This window comes from Phoxinus phoxinus (genome assembly GCF_949152265.1).
Source record: "Phoxinus phoxinus genome assembly, chromosome: 23".
In the NCBI taxonomy this organism is placed as follows: Eukaryota; Metazoa; Chordata; class Actinopteri; order Cypriniformes; family Leuciscidae; genus Phoxinus; species Phoxinus phoxinus.
Window position 1 is genome coordinate 25,138,870 of NC_136898.1, and position 22,395 is coordinate 25,161,264.

The 22,395-nt window shown below is 41.2% G+C and overlaps 1 protein-coding gene across 1 annotated transcript in view; it reads left to right on the top strand.

Annotated features, from left to right (window-relative positions):
- Positions 1 to 22,395, top strand: part of tln1 (talin 1) — a 100,905-nt gene that overhangs the window by 42,192 nt on the left and 36,318 nt on the right. Inside the window, exons 11-30 of the mRNA XM_079600204.1 lie at positions 1,791 to 1,892; positions 3,059 to 3,135; positions 3,264 to 3,444; positions 3,992 to 4,105; positions 5,020 to 5,128; positions 6,629 to 6,837; positions 7,013 to 7,111; positions 11,066 to 11,233; positions 11,320 to 11,614; positions 13,047 to 13,213; positions 13,302 to 13,430; positions 14,992 to 15,105; positions 15,607 to 15,720; positions 15,805 to 15,939; positions 16,936 to 17,064; positions 18,365 to 18,467; positions 19,124 to 19,332; positions 19,554 to 19,673; positions 21,851 to 22,048; positions 22,201 to 22,340. Of these exons, the coding sequence (XP_079456330.1) occupies positions 1,791 to 1,892; positions 3,059 to 3,135; positions 3,264 to 3,444; positions 3,992 to 4,105; positions 5,020 to 5,128; positions 6,629 to 6,837; positions 7,013 to 7,111; positions 11,066 to 11,233; positions 11,320 to 11,614; positions 13,047 to 13,213; positions 13,302 to 13,430; positions 14,992 to 15,105; positions 15,607 to 15,720; positions 15,805 to 15,939; positions 16,936 to 17,064; positions 18,365 to 18,467; positions 19,124 to 19,332; positions 19,554 to 19,673; positions 21,851 to 22,048; positions 22,201 to 22,340 (2,912 nt within the window). The remainder of the gene's footprint in view (positions 1 to 1,790; positions 1,893 to 3,058; positions 3,136 to 3,263; positions 3,445 to 3,991; positions 4,106 to 5,019; positions 5,129 to 6,628; positions 6,838 to 7,012; positions 7,112 to 11,065; positions 11,234 to 11,319; positions 11,615 to 13,046; positions 13,214 to 13,301; positions 13,431 to 14,991; positions 15,106 to 15,606; positions 15,721 to 15,804; positions 15,940 to 16,935; positions 17,065 to 18,364; positions 18,468 to 19,123; positions 19,333 to 19,553; positions 19,674 to 21,850; positions 22,049 to 22,200; positions 22,341 to 22,395) is intronic.

Sequence of the window (22,395 nt, forward strand, 5' to 3'; positions counted from 1 at the left end):
GTCAGAGCTAAAAATATTTCATGACATGTGAATCAAACTCTCTGTCGACATTGATGTGAATCATAAGGTAGACATTAAGTAATAAAGTAATTGTAATAGTAACCATTCACTGGAAACATCACAAAGCAATTACAGGACAGCACACTCTGCACTAAGGATAAAACAGGAACTTTAGTATACAGTTGCTTAGTTTGGCTTAGTAATATACATTTGTGCTTGCCCGGTTTCACAGACAGGGTTTAGATTAAGCTTTAGTTCGATTGGGACATTTAAATATCTTTTATAAACTTGCCTTAAAAAAACATTACTGGTGTGCATCCTGAGACAATACATTGGCAATATTTTAAGATATGCTTTCAGTTAAAACGGCTCAAACATGCATTTTAGTCCAGGACTAGACTTAAAGGGCTACTCCACCGTTTTTTCATATTAAACTATGTTATTCCTTAACTAAGACGAGTTGATGCATGCCTCTCTCGTCTCAGTGCGTGCACTCAATCGCTCTGGCGCGCCGCGACACTTTGATAGCGCTTAGCTTAGCCCAGTTCATTCATTAGGATCCAAACAGAGATGAAGTTAGAAGCGATCAAACACCTCCACGTTTTCCCTGTTTAAATACAGTTACACGACCAAGTATGGTGAAACAAAATAAAACGTGGCGCTTTACTAAGCGGGTTTAAAAGGATAACTATAATGTATGGCGGAATAACACTTGGGAGCACTTCGACTCGGCGCAGTAATATCATCACTCCTGATGATATTACTGTGATGATATTACTGCGCCGAGTCGTATTTTAAAGTATGAAACACAGTTTAATATGAAAAAAACGGTGGAGTATCCCTTTAAGCCTTGACTGTGAAACCGGGGGCTGATGTTTTTATTAAATTGAAGGACACACATCTGAATAAAATTTATGTAATTTAAGTGGTGGCAGGATTTCTTGTTGTGACCAGCCCCATAAAGTTAATATTTCTATAATTTAACATGTTCACGTTCTCTTATGTCAGTCAATGGTCACATGTTATGCAGGTAAACGTATGACATATGTAGTTTTAACATGATTTATGTATTTTAATGTAACATTGTTGTGATTTAATTCAGTATTAGCTTTTCATCGACTTACAAACGACTGCCGTTCCCTCACAAACCCCAGTTTGGAAAACATGATGCTCAATGACATCTTCAGACACGACAGGAATGATAAAGCTGCGACACTTTAATTAGTTCCTGTGTGATGTAATGAACCGTAAAGCTGAAGCTGAACGCTGGCTCCGTGAAGAGGGAAGAGAGATGTGTGTTTATGACCGGATGTTAATGCATCTGGAGCGCAGCACTAATTCAGGATTTAGACTCTTGACGACTTGATCACGTTAAAGCCAGATCGATTCAGTAATTACTTGACAGTTTCCTCTGTCCTCAAGCTCTCTGTAACTGCATACTCAGACAAACTCAATATATTTGACATGCTTGCTTTTTTCTTTTTTCTTTGATCTATTCTGTGCCTGCTTTGTAATTTCATCATAAACATTAAGTGTCCTGCTTTCCTAAACCCGAGATGATATTTGCTCATTTTATACAGCCTAATGAATGAATGAATGAATTCAAAGTATAACAATAACAGCACTATTAATTACTAAATACAAAATAAGGGGAGGACTGTGATTCCCAGTGTGCACTTCTGCAAGAATGAATCATGAATACGACTGTTACGGGGTTTATAGTTTGACGTATTATTTACACTGATTGTGTTTTTTGTTGCTCTTTTGACTTTCATGTCTTTCTTCTTCAGGACTTTGGAGACTATCAGGATGGTTACTACTCCGTTCAGACCACTGAAGGAGAACAGATCGCACAGCTTATCGCTGGTTACATTGACATCATTCTCAAAAAGGTAATATGCCATGATCGATGTTAAAATGTATATCACGAGAAGCCTGACCACTTATTTCACATATTTATTGGACTCACAAGACAAATCTCAGGAGAAGTCTGAGTTAGATGGTTACAAGTATTGGAGGAATACAGTTAACAAGCAGATCTTTTTCTTATCATATCGGTCTTATTTTTCATGGTTGTGTACCGTGTCCATGTGAAACTGCTTCCGCTGATTCTCTGTAATGTGAGGAATTCCTCAACAAACCTTGATGCAGTGGTGGATACGGTACTGAAAATTTGTACTCGAGTACAAGTACTGTTACATTGCTGAAATAATACTCAATTACAAGTAAAAGTACTGGTGTCAAAAAAGTACTCAAGTAAAAGTACAAATTACTCTTCTGAAAAACTACTCAGAGTACTAGTTACTAATTACTTTTTAGCCGGCGATAGTTAATGTATTACCAATAAATATTCAATCAAATCATAGATCTATGTAGAAAATAGCTACTTTTAACACATTTTTACCTTATTGACAATGGCATTAATTAGTGGTCGTGATACTGGAATATCAATCCGCACGAGCGGCAATCAGGTCAACACTAGGTAAGCTAGTGCTATATAAATGCCGTCTGCCGGAAGCTAGTTATTTTAGTCGATAAAGTTTTAAATATGGATATTTTGACAACACTACTACTAGGTTGTTGTTTCTCCAAACTTTCAGTCCAATAATCACTCTGAGCTCCTTGCCTTCACTTATGATCAGCTCTTCCTCAAAACCTGCGGCTGCTTTTTTCAGTCCAAATATCAGGGTTTTTATTGGTCCGTTTACAATCTGATATTTTTATTGGCTACCGAAATGCCGGTCAAAGATTTGAATATAAATAAAAATTGTACTCAGTAACGAAATGTGATTTTACAAGTAGCGAAGTAGATTACTTAGCTTAATATGTACTTGAGTACAAGTAAAATTACAGGTGAATATCTGTAAATATACTCAAAAAAGTACAAGTACCCGAAAAAACTACTTAATTACAGTAACGTGAGTAGTTGTAATTCGTTACTCCCACCTCAGCCTTGATGTTTGACCATTCTAGAGAAAGACACAATCTGCTCTGGAAACAGTGCTTCATTCAGGTCCAGTATCTTTCCTGAATTCTCTGAAAACCTCTTTATCTGCAGAAAAAGAGCAAAGATCACTTCGGCCAGGAGGGCGATGAAGAATCAACCATGTTGGAGGATTCAGTGTCTCCCAAAAAGTGAGCCTCTTTGAATAGTTAATTGTGGTGTAGTTTGGTGTTACTCCGTGTGCAGTGAGTCCCGTCACAAACACACAGTAGCTGTTTCCCTGTTGTAAGACTCAGTTGTTGATTGTGTTGTGCTTCAGGTCCACAGTTCTCCAGCAGCAGTTTAATAAGGTGGGGAAGGTGGAGACGGGCTCTGTCGCCCTGCCCGCCATCATCCGCTCTGGTGCCGGGGGTCCCGAGAGCTTCCAGATGGGCTCCATGCCTCAGGCCAAGCAGCACATCACCAGCGGGCAGATGCACAGAGGACACATGCCTCCTCTGGTCAGATATACACATGCTCAATAACACCTTTCACACTATAAACTACCACAAACACCATGGGCCAGGACAGGATTGCTGGAACGACTCTGTTCTGAAGGCTTATTGTTGTAATCACTCTTCAGCCCCTTTCACACAGCGCGTTGTTCCCGGGAAATTGCTGTAAAATTGCCAGAGTGCCTTCTGTGTGAACGCAGACACGTCACGCGATTGATGCCGGGATCGATGCCGTGGTTTCTCAAGATCGAAGCGCAGATCATTAGTAAACTTAAGACGCTGCGTAAAAAAATCCACCAAGTGCACGACTACACTTCACGACTACTGGCTTTTCTACAACACATCCTGACGTCATGTGTCTTTACGGGATGTGTGTGAACGCTCTCACAGATTCCGGAAAATCACTGGCAGTGTGAATGAACCAAAATCCAACGATCCCGGGACACATTATCCGTGTATTTTCCGGATTTTCTGTGTGAAAGGGGCTCATCTGTCTGGTCTGTGTGATGTTGGTTTGGGCTGTTCGGTGAGGTGTGTGTGTTTTCTGTTGCAGACATCAGCTCAGCAGGCTTTGACTGGCACCATTAACTCCAGCATGCAGGCGGTGCAGGCAGTTCAGGCCTCTCTCGATGAGTTTGATGCCCTGCCTCCACTGGGCACAGATGCGGTGAGATGCATTATTCATATCAATATTTTAGATGTCTCAATTACTTGTAATTTGCAGTGTTTGTATACCCTGTTGTTCTGTCCGGGTCTTTTTTGACCCAGGGTTTTTGGAAATGATTTCCACACAACTTTGCAAAAATAAAAAGTTCCAAAAAATGATATAATTTTTGTATATTTTTATTGAACTGAAAATGTAGTATGCTCCAGTTATGTTCGGGTCAAATTTGACCCGGGGGATTAACATTAAATGCATTAATCCAGCCAGCCTAGTCAAAACAAGTCCAAACGTCATTAGAAATCGGAATGAAACTAAATTTGTATGCACTAAATCAAGTCTAAATCAAATCAATCCCACAATTCACAGCGTGAGCATGAAGCTTTGCTTCTATAGGATTGAATTGAAAAGGCCCGCTCACTCGTGCCAGTAGACGCATATCTTATGATAATTATATCAACTAGACAAGCATATACCAATTTCATGCTCAAAATCAATAGAATAGTATTTTTGTAGGATATAATTTTCTTTTAGCTGTGGAAGTTTCTGTCACCAAGACCAATTCCTCATGTGTAAACATACTTGGCAATAAAGATTATTCTGATTCTGATTTTAAACCGTTCACAAGGGCTAAGATTCTCAAGATGTCTTCTCTAAAGTAGTTTTCTTTTGTTTTTTTCATTAGTCTGGAGGTTAAAATACTTCAGATTTTTACTTTGATCCTATGCAGAAGGTGAAATTAAAAAAAATATGAGCTAAATTAATTATTAGAAAGAAATTTAGAAAAGTGTTGTGCCAAACCAGGTCTGAATGCGAAGATGATATAATGCTCATAACATGTATGATGTTGCTGTAAAGAGATGCATGCATCCATGAATGTGCTTCGTATTTGCATCAAACATTCTCTCTGTAACATTTAGGCATCTCAAGCTTGGAGAAAGAACAAAATGGATGAGTCCAAACATGAGATTCACTCTCAGGTGGACGCCATCACTGCGGGAACTGCCTCCATGGTCAATCTGACTGCAGGTGACACACTCACAATGACACCTGCCATTCTGCTTCCCTGTGGCTTGATCAGTTGGGGGTCAAACACTTAGGGCCAGATTTACTAAACGGGCGTCGCAAACAAGCAGAGTTCAGATAATGTCTTCCTCTGGTATGCTTCCAGAATACCAGATTCTGCCTTCCTAGCAGTGACTAGGGCAGCATGTCAAGCACTTAATGGGTCGAGACGTTGAATTTTTGGGTTAAATAATGGCGCAAATACCCAGTGGTGGACGAAGTACACTAATCTAGTTCTTGAGTAAAAGTACAAATACCCTAATAAAATATTACTCCGGTAAAAGTATTAAGTACTCCTTTTCAAATTGGTGACTCATGAATGTGTACAATGGGGGGGTGTATAATGTATAATGTACTAGACACACAGATATATATTTAATAGGATACAGCTCAGTCTGACATCATTATGAATTATGAATTGTCAAGTAGCCATTACTAGTCAATAAGGAAGATTATGCAGAAACTTAATATGTATTGATCTGTAAGAAAACATTTTATGTTATTACTAAAACTTGCCATGGACTGATAACTGCTACTGATAATAGTTGATAATTCAAGTGTGCAAACAAGTGAAAATAACAAAATATACCAAATAGTGTATATAGAAATGAGGAAAAACTAAATGTGTGTGGACATAAACATTCAATATATAAACAGACATTTTAAGAACGCTATGCAATCATACCAGTTTTACATAATTTTAAACTGCTAAGGCAGCGGGGAAGATGCGTGGGATTAATTTGCGTTATTTTAACAATATGTTTATTTTTTAGCTAAAACCCTTGTCCACATTCAAGCATTTCACACAGTGAGCTTAAACAGCTCGCCCTTTTACAGCAGATTTCACAAACAACTGACAGCCGTGACCTAGCCTAAATATGAAATCCTAAAATTCGGCATTCGTAACATACTTTTCTCATGTGACATCAATCTCAGAGGATCTCCCGTTCGTGGCTCATTTTGAGTTAGTCTGTTGAATTCAGTGAATTATAAACTGGAGACTCTCTCTGACCAGATCATTTGAATCCGTGAGTTGTTGACTCGAGAGCAGATGCAATCGGATTCCCCAACGAATCGTCCGGAGCGATCTGTGAAAGACTCGGCTCGTTCACGAAACGGACACCGCTATTGCGTCTCCGAGTGGGGGACGATTTCTTCAGTTCAAAATAACGAGCAAAGACATGTTTTTATGAAATGTAGGGGAGTAAAAAGTACAATATTAGTACAATCCACCACTTCAAACACCACAAATTTGACTACTGCAAACCTTGATTCATTTAAAAACTCTACTCTTCTAAATTTCTAAGCGTCTGAAAGGGAAACTGCTGCAAATGCATATGCAATAAGGTCAGCCGCAAACTAATCACTGTATCCACGCCGTTTCAGCGCTGAGTGTCTTCAGTAAACCCTGCAGTAAGTTCACACATAGTTTGATGGTGTGATATAGTGTAGCGTGTCTCTCAGGTGACCCAGCAGAGACGGACTACACCGCTGTGGGCTGTGCCGTCACCACCATCTCCTCCAACCTGACGGAGATGTCGAAGGGTGTCAAGCTGCTGGCGGCGCTGATGGAGGACGAGGGGGGGAATGGCCAGCAGCTGCTGGGAGCTGCGAGGAACCTGGCGTGTGCCGTGTCTGATATGCTCAAGACCGCTCAGCCCGCCACTGCTGAGGTATCACCTCACGATGGGGTTGGGAATGTTGCATGCAGCTGATGATGTGGGGCATTCATTGGTCTGTTAGTAGTAGGAGTGGGAAGGATTTGAATGGTTAATGATTCAGATTATTAAGTTATTTGAGTTGTTTTTGAAAGAAATATTGTAATATTGACTGTAATGATGTCTTCAGCCACGACAGAACCTCCTGCAAGCAGCGGGTAATGTGGGTCAGGCCAGCGGTGAACTCCTGCAGCATATCGGAGAGACCGACGCGGATCAGCACTTCCAGGTGTGTGACACACACTCACACTCACTCTGCCTGCTGCTACACACACTGTGACTGTAGTGCATTAACCTGTGTTCTCGTCAGTCTGTAGGTACAGCAGCGTTCACACACTCCAGACGGACACGCTATAGTCAAATGCTGGTAACAATGCATTGAAAGAACAATTAATATCCACCAGCCAATCATACTAATGTGTCTGTAATGAAATATAGTGATCATTACCGAATCAATGATTCAATGATCACGGTTTGACCTTGATCATAATGTGTGTTGTATAGTCATCATTTTAGGGTGTAAGATCATAGTGTGGTGACGGGTCATTCTCAGGAAATCAATCATCAGCACGGTTTCTCTGCATGAGAGATTTCATCATTTAATTACATCATAATTAATTCTTAAAATTCTCAAATTGTGTAGACAGATCTGTAACCATTACTAATGTCTTAAATTCCCTTTGAATTGGTGTAGTTTTAGAGTCAGATCGAAGAGCTCATCCCTTTCAGAGCATTTTTAGTGATGCCACTAGCAATGGCTATCATTAGGGCTGCACGATATTGGGAAAAATCTTTTCAGATATGCTAATGAGCGTCTGGGCCATCTGACCAATCAGAGCTGAGTAGACCAATCACAACAGACTGGGCCATCTGACCAATCAGAGCAGAGTAGACCAATCACAACAGACTGGGCCATCTGACCAATCAGAGAAGAGTAGACCAATCACAACAGACTGGGCCATCTGACCAATCAGAGCAGAGTAGACCAATCACAACAGACTGGGCCATCTGACCAATCAGAGCGGAGTAGACCAATCACAACAGACTGGGCCATCTGACCAATCAGAGCAGAGTAGACCAATCACAACAGACTGGGCCATGTGACCAATCAGAGCAGAGTAGACCAATCACAACAGACTGGGCCATGTGACCAATCAGAGCAGAGTAGACCTATCACAACAGACTGGGTCATCTGACCAATCAGAGCAGAGTAGACCAATCACAACAGACTGGGCCATCTGACCAATCAGAGCGGAGTAGACCAATCACAACAGACTGGGCCATCTGACCAATCAGAGCAGAGTAGACCAATCACAACAGACTGGGCCATCTGACCAATCAGAGCAGAGTAGACCAATCACAACAGACTGGGCCATCTGACCAATCAGAGCGGAGTAGACCAATCACAACAGACTGGGCCATCTGACCAATCAGAGCAGAGTAGACCAATCACAACAGACTGGGCCATGTGACCAATCAGAAAAGCGTAGACCAATCACAACAGACTGGGCCATCTGACCAATCAGAGCAGAGTAGACCAATCACAACAGACTGGGCCATGTGACCAATCAGAGAAGCGTAGACCAATCACAACAGACTGGGCCATCTGACCAATCAGAGCAGAGTTTGCTCGCTGAAAGGAGGGGAGACTGAAACTTCGAACAAACCATTTTCAGACTCTTTGAGCAATAAGGTGATGCTGCAATGTATATTATGAGAAAATGTAAGTGTTTTTTGACCTTAGATGCATGTAAACCTGTTGTAGGAGACTCTTTAAAATAGCATAAATAGGGGCTCTTTAAATCCATCTTCAATACGCTAATTTTGTCAATATATCGAATGACATTAGCATACAGATGATCCTGAACGATTAGCATACAGAGGCCGCTCAGAGTTAGGGTCCGGGTTAGTGAAGTCTTCCGTCAGCTCTGATGAATGTCTTATCACTCTTCACACAGTCCAACTGAAGGGGAAGCTGTGCTACAGTCTTGTGCACGGTTTAATGTCCTTATTTGGATGGAACGCTTATCAGAACAACTTTATCGCGTTTAAGAAACGTGAGGTTTAACAGAAGTCAAACTGAACAGGACATTTCTAGCTCTGCCCTGCCTCTATTATGTTCAACACCACTAGTTCTTCAGTCTTAAGCCTTTATAGAGATTCCAGAGCTGGATCTGACAACTTTACAGCTCTCTGTGATATGTAGGATTCAATAGCATCTTATTATTACTAATCAACTTTGTTCTTTGCTTTAGTATTTTATCGAATACATTGATCTCCTCTCAGAACACCGATCAGACTAAAATCAATGTATTATAACTTTCTTTATTTTAATGACGGCGTTAATTAGTGCGCCATATCCTGCATGTAAAGGATCTACGCCGTGTTGCGCTAGAGTGGGTTAGTTGGTCATTTCCTGCTGGTGCTGTCTTTCACTGGTGTTTATAGTAAGTCTTCTGGTTACATGTCTGGTCAAATTTTTTAAAACAGTACAAATCAATAATCATCTAAATCAAGGTCAGAATACACTATTTAATTAAGTGTCTAGTCATCATGATTCATGTTCCCTTTGTACCCTATAGAGGGCTTTAAAACGCCTCTGGGAATTGATTGGATCATAGAAAGTGGGCATTGCAAACTAAATGAAAAGTTGTTTGATGTGAATGGAGCCGAGCAACAATTTTAGATGAATTTGTCTAAAAGCTTGAGTGACATTAGAACCTTTTGGAACACATTGGAAAATGAATGTGAATTGTATTCTGTATGAAGAACACTTATCATGTGGGCAAAACACTACTTGGTTTTGTTTCCCAGATCTTTTTCTAGATTTGTGAAGCTATTCGTTTTCCTAACGAATAGCTAATTAACTATTTTGACTACTTGTCAGCTTGCAAAAATCACTGTGCCTGCAAACTAGAATCATCTGGTTTTACACAAGCCAGCTGTCATTAAAGTCTCACATACCAAATACAAAGAAACTCTGGAATTCATTGTCCAGTTCATGTTTTTACTCAAATTGCTGCTGATAATTTGTATCATTTGTAATGAAAAATATTGTATTAAGGCGAGACACTACAGGTGAATAGGGTAATATTTATTTATTACTTTCCCAGTTGATCACCTACATTAGGATGAGAAAAAAATGTATTACTAGTTTTCTGTAATTTAATGTTTAAACTTTAAATATGCAAATTTTGCATTATCTAATTAAATATGCGCTAATTTGCCTATATTTAAAAAAATGAAATCTCAGAATTGGATAAAGCCAGGTTCAAAATTATTTTTTCATTGTGTTCACATATTAGAGATGGGAAAAAATACAGAGGGATTTATGGATATCTACTTTTGTTATCCTGTAAATCAGAATATACTGTCAATAGCCTTAAATGTATTTTCGCCATGTTTTTTGGAATAAAATGTTATATAAATCAGGCTAGGAATAATATATCTACAAATCCCTCTGTAATTGTCTTCATAATATAACTAGGTAGAAGACTGGAAAGTTTGGTGTGTATCGGTGCTACTGAAGATTTCGGACTTGGAGTATGAGAGAAAAGTCATTTTGAGAAAAAGGCATTTAAAGATTTGTAATGTAAAAAATCATACTTTTTTAGTGGAAATAACTACTGAACTTCTACTGAACAGAAAAACTGTCAAAAACACACATCTAAATGTCAGAGCGCGTCACGTGATGCATCTGAACGAATCACGTTGTCAGAAATTGACATCAGCCAATGAGATTTCGCTTTTACAGTTAAATGCCCATTTTACTTTCACGATTGGTTGCTGATTAAAAGGAAATGACCATATTTGGATCCGACAGCATTGTAAAGGAGAGAGAGAGCTTTTCAGACGTGTGTGAGATTAAAGGAAGCAGAGAGAGATCGTGGAGCACCGCCTTGATTTAGAACGCCAACTTTTGTTGAATTTCAGAGAAATCTACAGACGCAAATAGACAAAGTTAGTAAAATAAAGACCTAAATGTGTATTTTGGACTTTTTTTCACCACAAGTCTGAAAGAAGACATGTTATTGAAGACAAATAGCCCAAAATCTCAAAATTGACCAGTGAAAAAAAAAACAATGTTTTTGCCTGCCGTGTCTCACCTTAAAGAAGTAAAATCTATGATTTATGATATTGATGTGTGTAACTGATGTTTTATGTTGTGTGTGTGTGTATGCAGGACATGCTGATGCAGTTGGCGAAGGCTGTGGCTAATGCAGCAGCGGCTCTGGTGTTAAAGGCCAAGAATGTGGCTCAGAAAACTGAAGATTCAGCTCAGCAGAACCGAGTGATCGCTGCCGCCACCCAGTGCGCCCTCTCCACATCACAGCTGGTGGCCTGCACACGAGTAAGCGCTCGCACACGCATTCATTCACACACACACTCGCCGATCTCACCTGACGCTCAAGAGTGTGTTTCATCTGTGTGTGACAGGTGGTGGCTCCCACCATCAGCTCCCCCGGGTGTCAGGAGCAGCTCATCGAGGCTGGGAAGCTGGTGGCCAAGTCTGTGGAGGGCTGTTTGGAGGCGTCGCAGGGGGCGACCCATGACGAGCAGCTGCTCAAACAGGTGGGCGTCGCCGCCACAGGGGTCACTCAGGCCCTCAACGAGCTGCTCCAGCACATCAGACAGTACGCCAGCGGGGGACAGCCAATCGGGCGGCACGGAGAGGCTACCGACCGCATCCTGGATGTGACGGATAACATCTTCAGCTCCATGGGAGACGCAGGTACTAGGAACGAGTTTAAAGGCCTCCTGAAATCAACATTTTATGTTTCTTAGCTTTTAGTATGAATATGTTAGCCTTAAGGTTATGAATAAGCTGGTGGGCTCCAAAACAATGACAAGATTCACATTTAGGAGATCACATTTAAGAAAACTTAGTCTCTCACTTCCGCTAAAATGGATCACAGATTTGTATGACATTTTCAGCTTCTCGTCACATCTTCTGTCCAATCAAATGCCCTCTAGAATCTAAAGCTCCGCCCCCTATGCTATAAATACAAGCTGGGAAAAGCGAACGTTGACACGTCACGGAGAAATATGGGTGGGAGTTTATTACGTTTGCCAACTCTACGTTGGTTAAGAATGAAATGGCTAGAATTTAATCACACCTCTACTATTGAATCCAACGTATCATCAGCGCTCGGATTCGCTTCCAGTACGACTTGCAGTCTGTGAGGTAAACTTAACGCTATTGGCTATTTGAAAACGGGGAGGTGCCATTCAATATGTCCCGCCTCAGCTTCCTGTTTCAGTGGGAAGCTGCGCGTTCCAAGGCACTTCAGTGGGCCTTAAAGCTTTTTTTCTTCTTTATCTGGCCACATTTCTCTACCCTAGTGCTCCAAACATAAAGTGGCAATATTTAGGAGCATATATTTGATATAGTGCTATGTCTGATCGTGTGCATAACATATCGGTTTGTGGAAAGAAAAAAAGTTGTTAATAGATTAGTGTAAAATGTGTTCTTCCTCAGTAGCCCTACAATTTAAATTGTTCATATACATACTACATACATACATACATACATATACACAGGCATTTACATACATTCTTAAACAATTTTTTACTTTTTTCTTAAACCTATTTAAACAAACATATAGGCTATAATATGTGTTTATAAAGCTTTTTTGTAAATGGCGGGTGCTGGTGTTTTGCGTGCGTTCGGCCAGTCAGTGTCACTAAAGACACGGATAGTTCCTATAGTGCTGGTTTAGACCGACGCTGGAGTAGGAGTAAATTAGTTCCTCCAAAAGGAGTTCCTAGAACTAAAATCGTTCCTAGTTCCTGCGGTGCAAACACGCAAAAAACGTCAACTTCCGCCAATAGTTCTAGGAACTGTGAAACGGTTCCTCCGGTGCGAAAGCCCCTTGATTTAGGTTGTTACGCAAATTGTTTTACACCACAAACGAACAACAAAGACTAGTGCTGACGGTAGATCGTGTACCATTATTGTTCTGTACCAAGAAACAATGCTGTGGCTGCGACGTGCCATCTGAATCTACTGATCTACTGCCATGCTTTGTTAGGCGGCCTTCCAGCTAGCGTGACTAGCGTAGCCTCTGCAGATGATCCAGACTCAGACAGTTTACTTTAGTTTCAGACTTTGAGATGTTGACGCACGTATAAATCACACACAAAATGCATTGCTGTCTGTGCAGGGGAGATGGTGCGGCAGGCGCGAATCCTCGCTCAGGCCACCTCAGATTTGGTCAATGCTATCAAGGCCGACGCGGAGGGCGAGACGGACCTGGAGAACTCCCGCAAACTCCTGTCTGCCGCCAAACTCCTGGCCGACGCCACGGCCAAGATGGTGGAAGCTGCAAAGGTGGGACAGAAGACGGATCAGTGTGTGCTTTAAGACTGAATGTGTGTGAGTGGAGTGTGATGGCTGTGGTGTGTGTGTGTATCGGCAGGGAGCGGCTGCTAACCCGGACAGTGAGGAGCAGCAGCAGAAGCTGCGTGAAGCTGCCGAGGGCCTGCGCATGGCCACCAACGCCGCCGCACAGAACGCCATTAAGAAGAGGCTCGTCAACAAACTGGAGGTGAGGACTGAACCACACAAGCCCAAACCTTCACCAACCGTGAGGTCACACTAGTGTTGTCGAAAGTACCGACTTCGGTACTAAAATTTTCTAAATGTGACGCTGTTGAGCGGAAGCATAAACACCTCTGATTGGCCTCTGTGTTCACGCGCTGATCGAATATGTCTGTGATTGGCTACAATGATCAGCACACGGGAGCGTTTGAAAGCACAAGCAGGTGAAGAGCGTCATTGATGTACATTTACAACATGTTTTTGTTAGCGAAGATCATTGTAGCCAATCACAGACATATCCAATGAGCGCGTGAACTTAATGACCAATCAGAGGTGTTCACGATTCCGCTCAAAGCGTCATATTTTTTTACATTTCAGTACCGAAGTCGCTACACTAGGTCACACTCTCTTTTGAAAATCATTGGCTGTGCTGAGATGAATTCTGGAAGTGTTGCCAACTATAACATCTCTTTGCAGCCCTATTTGGGTAAAGTTATATGAGGTTTTGCAGCTCGTGAGGTTAAATCCTGCCAAAGGCTACAGCGAGAGAGACTGCTCAAGTTTTCACAGATTGCAGTATGTATAGCTCAGAGGTGCAGATTCACCAGTGACTTGTTGCAACCTGTGAGAGTGAAGAACTATTTGGCGGCAGGATTTGCAAACTCCACAGACCCGTGTCTCTGTTTTATAGCATTTCAGCTTGCTTATGATCTGCAGTAAAAAGAGCAGTGCAAGACTTTGAAGAATTATTGCTTAATTCTTTGTGATATATGTCTAGATATTTCTTTATCTAACTGTCTGCCTGTCCTATCAGCAACCTGACTAGCCTCCAGACAAAATACTCTAGTAACTTTCCAGAAAACCCGAGTAATGCCCTAGAGAACTAGCTCTAACTAACAAAGCCTAGCATCTACCAGCCAGAAAACTATAGCAATGTCTATTGATTTCTGAAGGATCATGTGACACTGAAGACTGGAGTAATGATGCTGAATATTCAGCTTTGATCACAGGAATAAATTACACTTTACTAGATATTCACATAGAAAACAGATATTTTAAATTGTAATAATATTTCACAATATTACTGTTTTTACTGTTTGTTTTTTTATATTTAATCATTTAAACATTAAAACAAGCCGTAATTATTCCAGACTTTGACCGGTAGTGTACATAATCTACATATACAAAGACGGTTGACTCATATTACTTATGAATGGGAGAAAGTGCAACACAATATGGCAGAATAAGTCCCACCGCCTGCTTTCCACAGAATCAGTCGTGAGGCACACGTACAGTTCTGTATCCTGAGGTTTTAGATGCACATTGGCTGCACCAACCTTTTTTGTATGCTATTTGAGGACAGAAAACAACATTTAATGGGTCAGTTCATGGCAGATTTGAAATGTGTTGTTTAAATGTGAGTTTGGCAAGAACCCCCATTCAAGTAGATAGAAGTCTTGCATAATCGAAAATATCTGACCGGAGGCTTTGCAAATATGGGCACCGAGTGAGCTGACTTTCCTTGAAGGATTCTTGGCTTTATAATAAATATGTGTGTGTGTGTTCAGAACGCAGCGAAACAGGCCGCGGCCGCCGCCACTCAGACCGTGGCTGCCGCCCAGAACGCCGCCTCCTCCAACAAGAACCCAGCGGCCCAGCAACAGCTCGTGCAGAGCTGCAAGGTACACACACACACCTCTCCTGCAGGGCGAAGACCACAGAGCAAGCGCCTCACACACACACATAAAGCGGAACATAAAACATCATTCTGTCAAGTCACATTTATTTATATAGTGCTTTTTACAAAACCGAGTGTTTCAAAGCAGCTTTACAGAGATAACAGGAAAATAATGCCACAAAGTTTGTGTCTAGAAGAAAATAGCGTCACAGTCCAGCTTAAGAAAGTTCAGTGATGGTTCATTTTTGTTGTAAAACAACATTTATTTATTTAAACGTCATCGTCCAGCTCAGTTCAGTTCTCATATAATGCTGTCAATGCAGGCAGATCAATAATATTGAATATTAAATTAAATGTCCCCAACTAAGCAAGCCAATGGCAACTAAGGCGGGGAAAAAAGGAGACAATTCACGTAATCCTGTGAGTCAAGCGGTTGTATAGTTCATCACACGAGGCCTGAAGGATAAAGGAATATCCCACGTGTGTGTGTGTGTGTGCTCCACAGGCGGTGGCGGATCAGATCCCTCAGCTGGTTCAGGGTGTGAGAGGCAGTCAGTCTCAGCCCGACAGTCCCAGCGCTCAACTCGCCCTGATCGGAGCCAGCCAGAACTTCCTGCAGGTGCGTTCTCTTCAGACCTCCACTTCCTGTTCGAAACAGCAAACCGGCCTCGTTTGAGCTCATCATGTCTGTTCTCTTCATCAGCCCGGCGCGAAAATGGTGACCGCGGCCAAAGCGACAGTTCCCACCATCAGTGACCAGGCGTCTGCCATGCAGCTCAGTCAGTGCGCCAAAAACCTGGCTAACGCTCTAGCTGAGCTCCGCACGGCCGCTCTCAAGGTAACCCGGCTCCGTGCGAGACCAGTGATGGGCTGGTTTTGTGTAATCAAGTTTTTTTTTTATGTTGGTCGCTTTTAACATGCATTTGAAAATGTAACATGCACCAACCAACTCCCAAAATGATTTATAAATCTGTGGTCAATAAAAGAGAAGCTTTAGGGTCTCCCTGTGAAAGCAGAGCAATTAAGCCAGCCTTGAATATTAATATTGCAATTTTGTTCTGTAAAATAATAATTATTATTCAATATTTGTTTATTTTACAGTACAATGGAACTATTGCAATTGTAATACATTTCTTTGATTTGTTTAATTGTCATTGTTTAAATTATAAAATATGTTATTATTATCGTTTAATATATCGTGATTATCAGGGATCATCAAAAATATCCCTGAAGAGCATTCAGCTCTTTAAAAAAATAATTTATAGGAGTGACAAGCCTTATATACTGTAGATATAATATTACAGAAATAATATTAATCAGAGTCAAAAAGGTTGAGAACCACTGATTTAAACTGAAATGTCGTCCTCATGTTGTGTACTGCAGTTTTACACCCAATTAGTGAATTTTAGTTTTATTTTCAGTTATAAAAATGTATATTGTGAGTGAGAATCCAAGTGTTCCTTTAGCTTATCTCATTTAAATTATTATAATTATACATGGACAGAATCTGTTTTGTTTTTTTTAGTTGTATTTTTGGGGAAAGTCTGTTGAATTCTACAGAATGGATTTACAGTGTAACTTTGGTAAACTGTGCTAAAAGAGTGTAACATGCTATTATTAGCATCTGTGAGGATTGTCTAATTTGCTAAAAAATATATATATATAAATGTGAAACACATGTTGAAAATGATGGACGTTCCATCTTTATTAAGTTTGGTGGGTACAGATTCCTTTGTGGCCTGGTAAATAAAACACACTTACTGATTGATATTCAAGGCCAAAATGCGATTGCAACTAATTTTTCTGTGTGTGTGTGTGTGTGTGTGTGACTCAGGCTCAGGAGGCCTGTGGTCCTCTGGAGATTGATAACGCTCTCACACTGGTACGGGGGCTGGAGAGGGACATGAAGGAGGCCAAAGTTTCAGCTGCTGAGGGCAAACTCAGACCCCTGCCTGGAGAAACGGTGAGTCAGTCGATAGACACACAGAGTATGTTTATCTACATCAAAGTTTGGCCAACACGTGTCCAGCACACCTGCAGACTCCTTCAGGACTGTTAACAGAGAATGTCCTGAGTGAGCACTGCTGGAAACTAGACCAAGATCGTTTTAGTCACTACATAATTTCCCTACTTCCTTTTGTGCTTTGTGTTGATGACTTTACTACTGTAATAAATGAGGAGAATGGTGATAATGAAGAATGAGTCTGTGTTCAAACTGTGCAAACTTTGTGCAAGCATGATCTTTATCTGTGTTCATTTTCACACCTAAACCCACAAACCAGGTGCTTCATGTCACAAAAACGGCTGCTAGACACACACACACACACACACACACACACACACACACACACACACACACACTAACTGGTATGTATTTAATGGTCTTTTCCAACACAATCTGATGTCTTTCTGTTGATCTTTTGAGGAAGTGATTTCAACGAGTGGTTCTCAGCAAACTTCCAACTTTTCAAGATAACATAATGATTTAAAATAAGACAAAGCAACCATTTTAAATAATCTTGAGCAATTACACAAAATAATTATATATTTCATATTTGTATTTATTTAGTTTTTTCCAAAGAGCCAGGGATCCCACTATCTAGAAAAGCCTGTATATACAGGAGAATCTTGAGACAACATTAGAATATGGTGCAAAAGTTCATTTATTTCAGTAATTCAACTTAAAAGGTGAAACTAATATATTATATAGACTCATTACATGCAAAGTGAGATATTTCAAGCCTTTATTTGTTATAATTTTGATTTATAATTTTTTGAAAACCTTTTCACAATATCCTAATTTTGAATTTGGGGTTTTCATAATCTGTAAGCCATAATCATCAACATTATAACAAATAAAGGCTTGAAATATCTCACTTTGCATGTAATGAGTCTATATAATATATTAGTTTCACCTTTTAAGTTGAATTACTGAAATAAATGAACTTTTACACGATATTCTAATGTTTCGAGTTTCTCCTGTATGAGAAAGCCAGGATTAGGCCTTTCAATTAGGATATTTTTACTTGGTTTTTACACAGCTGAATTTTGTCGTCCTCATATTGTGTACTGTTACATTCCAATGTAATGTTAGTGAATTCAGTTTTATTCAGTTATAAAAATGTATATTGTGAGTAAAAATCACTGAGTTCCTTTAGTTTATATCATTGATGATCTGCCCTAATACTGTGCAAGCATGCTTTCTGAAATAGAAACATGGGGTTTCTGTAACACAGTTTTGTGACGTGTGTGTGTGTGTTTAGCTGGAGAAGTGCTCTCAGGATCTGGGCTCCAGCACTAAAGCCGTGAGCTCTGCTATTGCTCAGCTCCTCAGTGAAGCCACCCAAGGCAATGAGAACTACACAGGTAAACCCCCATCAGCCCCACACACCACTAACCATACGCTTGTTTCTGCATTTTCATAGTCTACATAGAGGTTATGACCAAATCATGTCCAGTACCGTGTTATGCAGCGCCCCCTTCCTGTAATATAATGTGCTTCTGTCCCTGCTGTAACAAACACAGAAAGGTGGTGTGGCCCATCTGTGCGCCCATGGGCTGCTGGTCTGAAAACCAGGTGTGTTCAGGCGTATTGTTGGCGCGTTGCCATTTTGAGCAACTATGGTCTATGGTCAACTATGGCTGTAAATGGCCTGCGCCATTGACTTTAGACCCGGTTTCACTTGGTCAATGGCGCGGACTAGTTTTGACAAAAGCGTTCAGTTTTTCCACCATGTAAATAGCGAATCTGCCATGGTGTGAGCGCAACTGGCATTTAAAGGGAATGGGAGATGAGACTCTGATTGGTTTATTGCACGTTACGCCACAAAACACAACCATTACTCATTAAGAGAATAGGGACAACCCTTTTAGACCATGCGCCGGGACCGCCGACCATTTTCAGAGATCTTAGCTCACAACTCAAGCCACATGTTTGAATCCCATTAACTGCATTAATCTGCTCACTGCCGGGCTCCCTCAGTCTCCTGAAGTCTGTGTGTGTGTGTGTGTGTGTTTTGCAGGTATGGCTGCTCGGGACGTGGCTCAGGCTCTGCGTTCGCTGGCTTCAGCTGCTCGTGGAGTGGCCGCCAACACCCAGGACCCTCATGCCCGAAACGCCATGCTGGACTGCACCGGGGATGTCATGGACAAATCTGCCAGCCTCATCGAGGAGACCAAGAGAGCCGTTGCCAAACCAGGAGACCCTGACACCCAGCAGAGACTGGCGCAGGTTAAACCAGCACTTAATAAGAAAAGCTCAATAGAGTGGGTTTAAATTCAGTAACAGAAACTCCCTCTTAATTGCTGATGGGAGATTTGCTCTGCTGTAGGTTGAAGCGCTCATTTTTTTGAAAAGAAAATTGCCTGTTGTTTGTCTATGATTAGCATAACTGGAGAAGCGCCTTAAATGTTGTGCTGATGACTGGAGTGTGTGTGTGTGTGTGTCTTCAGGTAGCTAAGGCTGTTTCTCAGGCACTGAACCGCTCTGTGAACTGTCTGCCGGGGCAGAGAGACGTGGATAATGCCATCAGAACTGTAGGAGAAGCCAGCAAGAAACTCCTGTCTGATAAAGTGAGTCCTCAAGGCCATGGACACACTCACAATGTCCTTTCAGACATTTCACAAAGTATTTTTCACAATCTAGTTTGCAATATTGTTGTCATCTGGATGGTCTTGTGACTTAAGTCTAAAGTGACTTATATAACGTAATTGATGTCGGCTGGTCAAACTCGCATGCTCACACACAACCTGTGCAGCTCTAAAGGCCTGTTCACACCCAGACACACGTTTGTTGTGTAACACACATTTGAAGTTGAATGAATACAGTATCTGTTCAGAATGACAAAAACATTTGCATGCCATCAGTGCAACAATTTGTTCACAAAGACGTGCACTAATCTCTTAACCATCCCATTGTGAGGAAAACTGGCCATCTAATGAGATTTGAGCTTTTAGTCACATGCCAAGAGCAACTGCTGTTGCATTAAACTACAGCTTGGCGGCGCTCAAGAAGCAGAAGTGAATATCAGAAGAAGAATCCAGAACCCTGTTTGATAAACAAAAGTGAATACAAAACTCTGAACAGAATCCGTCTGGTCGTCCATACATTCTTCCATCCATACAGCCATCCATCCGTCCGTCTATCTATCCGTCCATCTGTCCATCCTTAAACCTATCTGACCGTCCATCCCTCTGTCTATACTTCTATTCATCCATCATCAGTCCATCCATCCATCCGCCTATCTGTCCATTAATCTGTCTATCTGTCCATTAATCTGTCCATCCATCCATCCATCTATTCATCTATCCGTCTGTCCCATCTATCAGTCTGTCCATTCATCCATTTATCCTATTCTTCCATCCATCCGTCCATCCATCCATCCATCCATCCATACATCCATACATCCGTACATACTAGGGCTGCACGATATTGGAAAAAAAATACATTGCGATATTTTTTTCTCCCAACGTTATATATTGCGATATTGAGAGCCATAAAGTCAATAATTACCATTCCATGATTAATAGTTTTACTAATAAGCAAGCTTCATTACAAGTGACAAAAAGGTCACTTAATATTTTATTCCAAAATTAGAACATTTCTGTAAACACAAAAGCAGAACACATTTTTAAATAAAACAGCAGCTTTACACCAACCCCCCTGATTGGTTTACAACAATATAACTTAAAATAAATATATTTTTTATAAAACAACTTATAAGCATTTTGGTTCACAATCTTTTAAGTCAACTTTTCTTAGCCAAAGTGCCAAAGTAAAACAGTGTTGGTGTTGGTCCTCATCATAATCATATGAAATAAACAAAATGAAATAAAACTTTAATATATTTTGTATTAAATCTTTCTAAACAGATTAGAGAACATGTTTCTGTAAACAGAAAAGCCGAACACATTTAAACAGCAGCTTTACCGCCAGCGCTGTCGCTCCCACCACGCGCTGTGCGTAGGGCACCAAGAGTTGAGCCTAATGAAAAATCAATAACTATAATGCCGATATTATTTCAGTATTGAAATACAGACATCCCAAGTCTCCCGGAAGTTCCGCGAATTATGTTAAAATCTCCGGAATCTAGAGCGAGCGCGCCCGCGAGACAGAGACTGTGCTCCAAAACGCACAGCGCGTGCACGACAGAGAGAGAAAGAGACCGCGCGCGTGCCTCATGAAGCGCATGTAATATCTCCCGCTGGTGCTACTGTGCTACTACCCTTCACATCGCATGTTTCGGCGATGTGACTATCGCTCACTCGCACATCGCGATGTCGATGTTAAAACAGAATATCGTTCAGCCCTAGTACATGCTTCCATTTATCTCTCCAGACATCTGTCCATTCATCATCTAACTGTCCGTCCAAAACTTTCAAACTTCAAGTTACTAGTCAAGTCACCTTTATTTATATAGTGCTTTATACAATACAGATTTTCAAATCAGCTTTACAGAGATAACAGGAAAATAATGCCAGTCAGTTTAGTGTTGATCAGTTCTGTTGTAAAGATCTATACAGCAGCTCTACAAAAAAAGATGTCATTGTCCAGCTCAGTTCAGTTTTCATCCAGCAGTGTCAGTGCAGTCCGACCAATAATATTGTTGAATATTAAGTGTCCCTAACTAATAAGTAAGCCAGATGCGACAGTGACAAAGTTTCCTTTTACTGTTTAATATTACAGTGAGCCATATTACAGTTACTGTTCCTATTGTAAATAATGGTTTGTGTTTGTGTCGTGTCTTCAGTTCCCAGTGAGCGGGAAGAGTTTCCAGGAGGCTCAGGGTAATCTGAACGAGGCGGCGGCGGGCCTGAACCAATCGGCCAATGAGCTGGTGCAGGCGTCCCGGGGCAACACACAGGACCTGACCAAGGCCTCCGGGAAGTTCGGGCAAGACTTTAACCACTTCCTGCAGGCCGGAGTGGACATGGCTGGACAATCACATGTATGCTGTGTATTATACGTTACATTACATTACATTAAACTGTTCTTTCATTAGCACAAGGTCCTGAGAGTCGTTTGAGACTTCATAGATGGATGAATGAATGAGTAGATTGAATGGTGAATGATGTCTCCTCCTCTCGTCTCTTCCTATAGTCTAAAGAGGACCAGACTCAAGTGGTCACCAACCTGAAGACCATCTCCATGTCCTCCAGCAAACTCCTGCTGGCTGCTAAAGTTCTGTCTACAGACCCCAACTCACCCAACCTGAAAAACCAGCTCGCCGCTGCCGCTCGGTTAGGCTCCTGCCATCTGTCTCCTGGTTTTCAATTACCATTTTGTCATTAAACT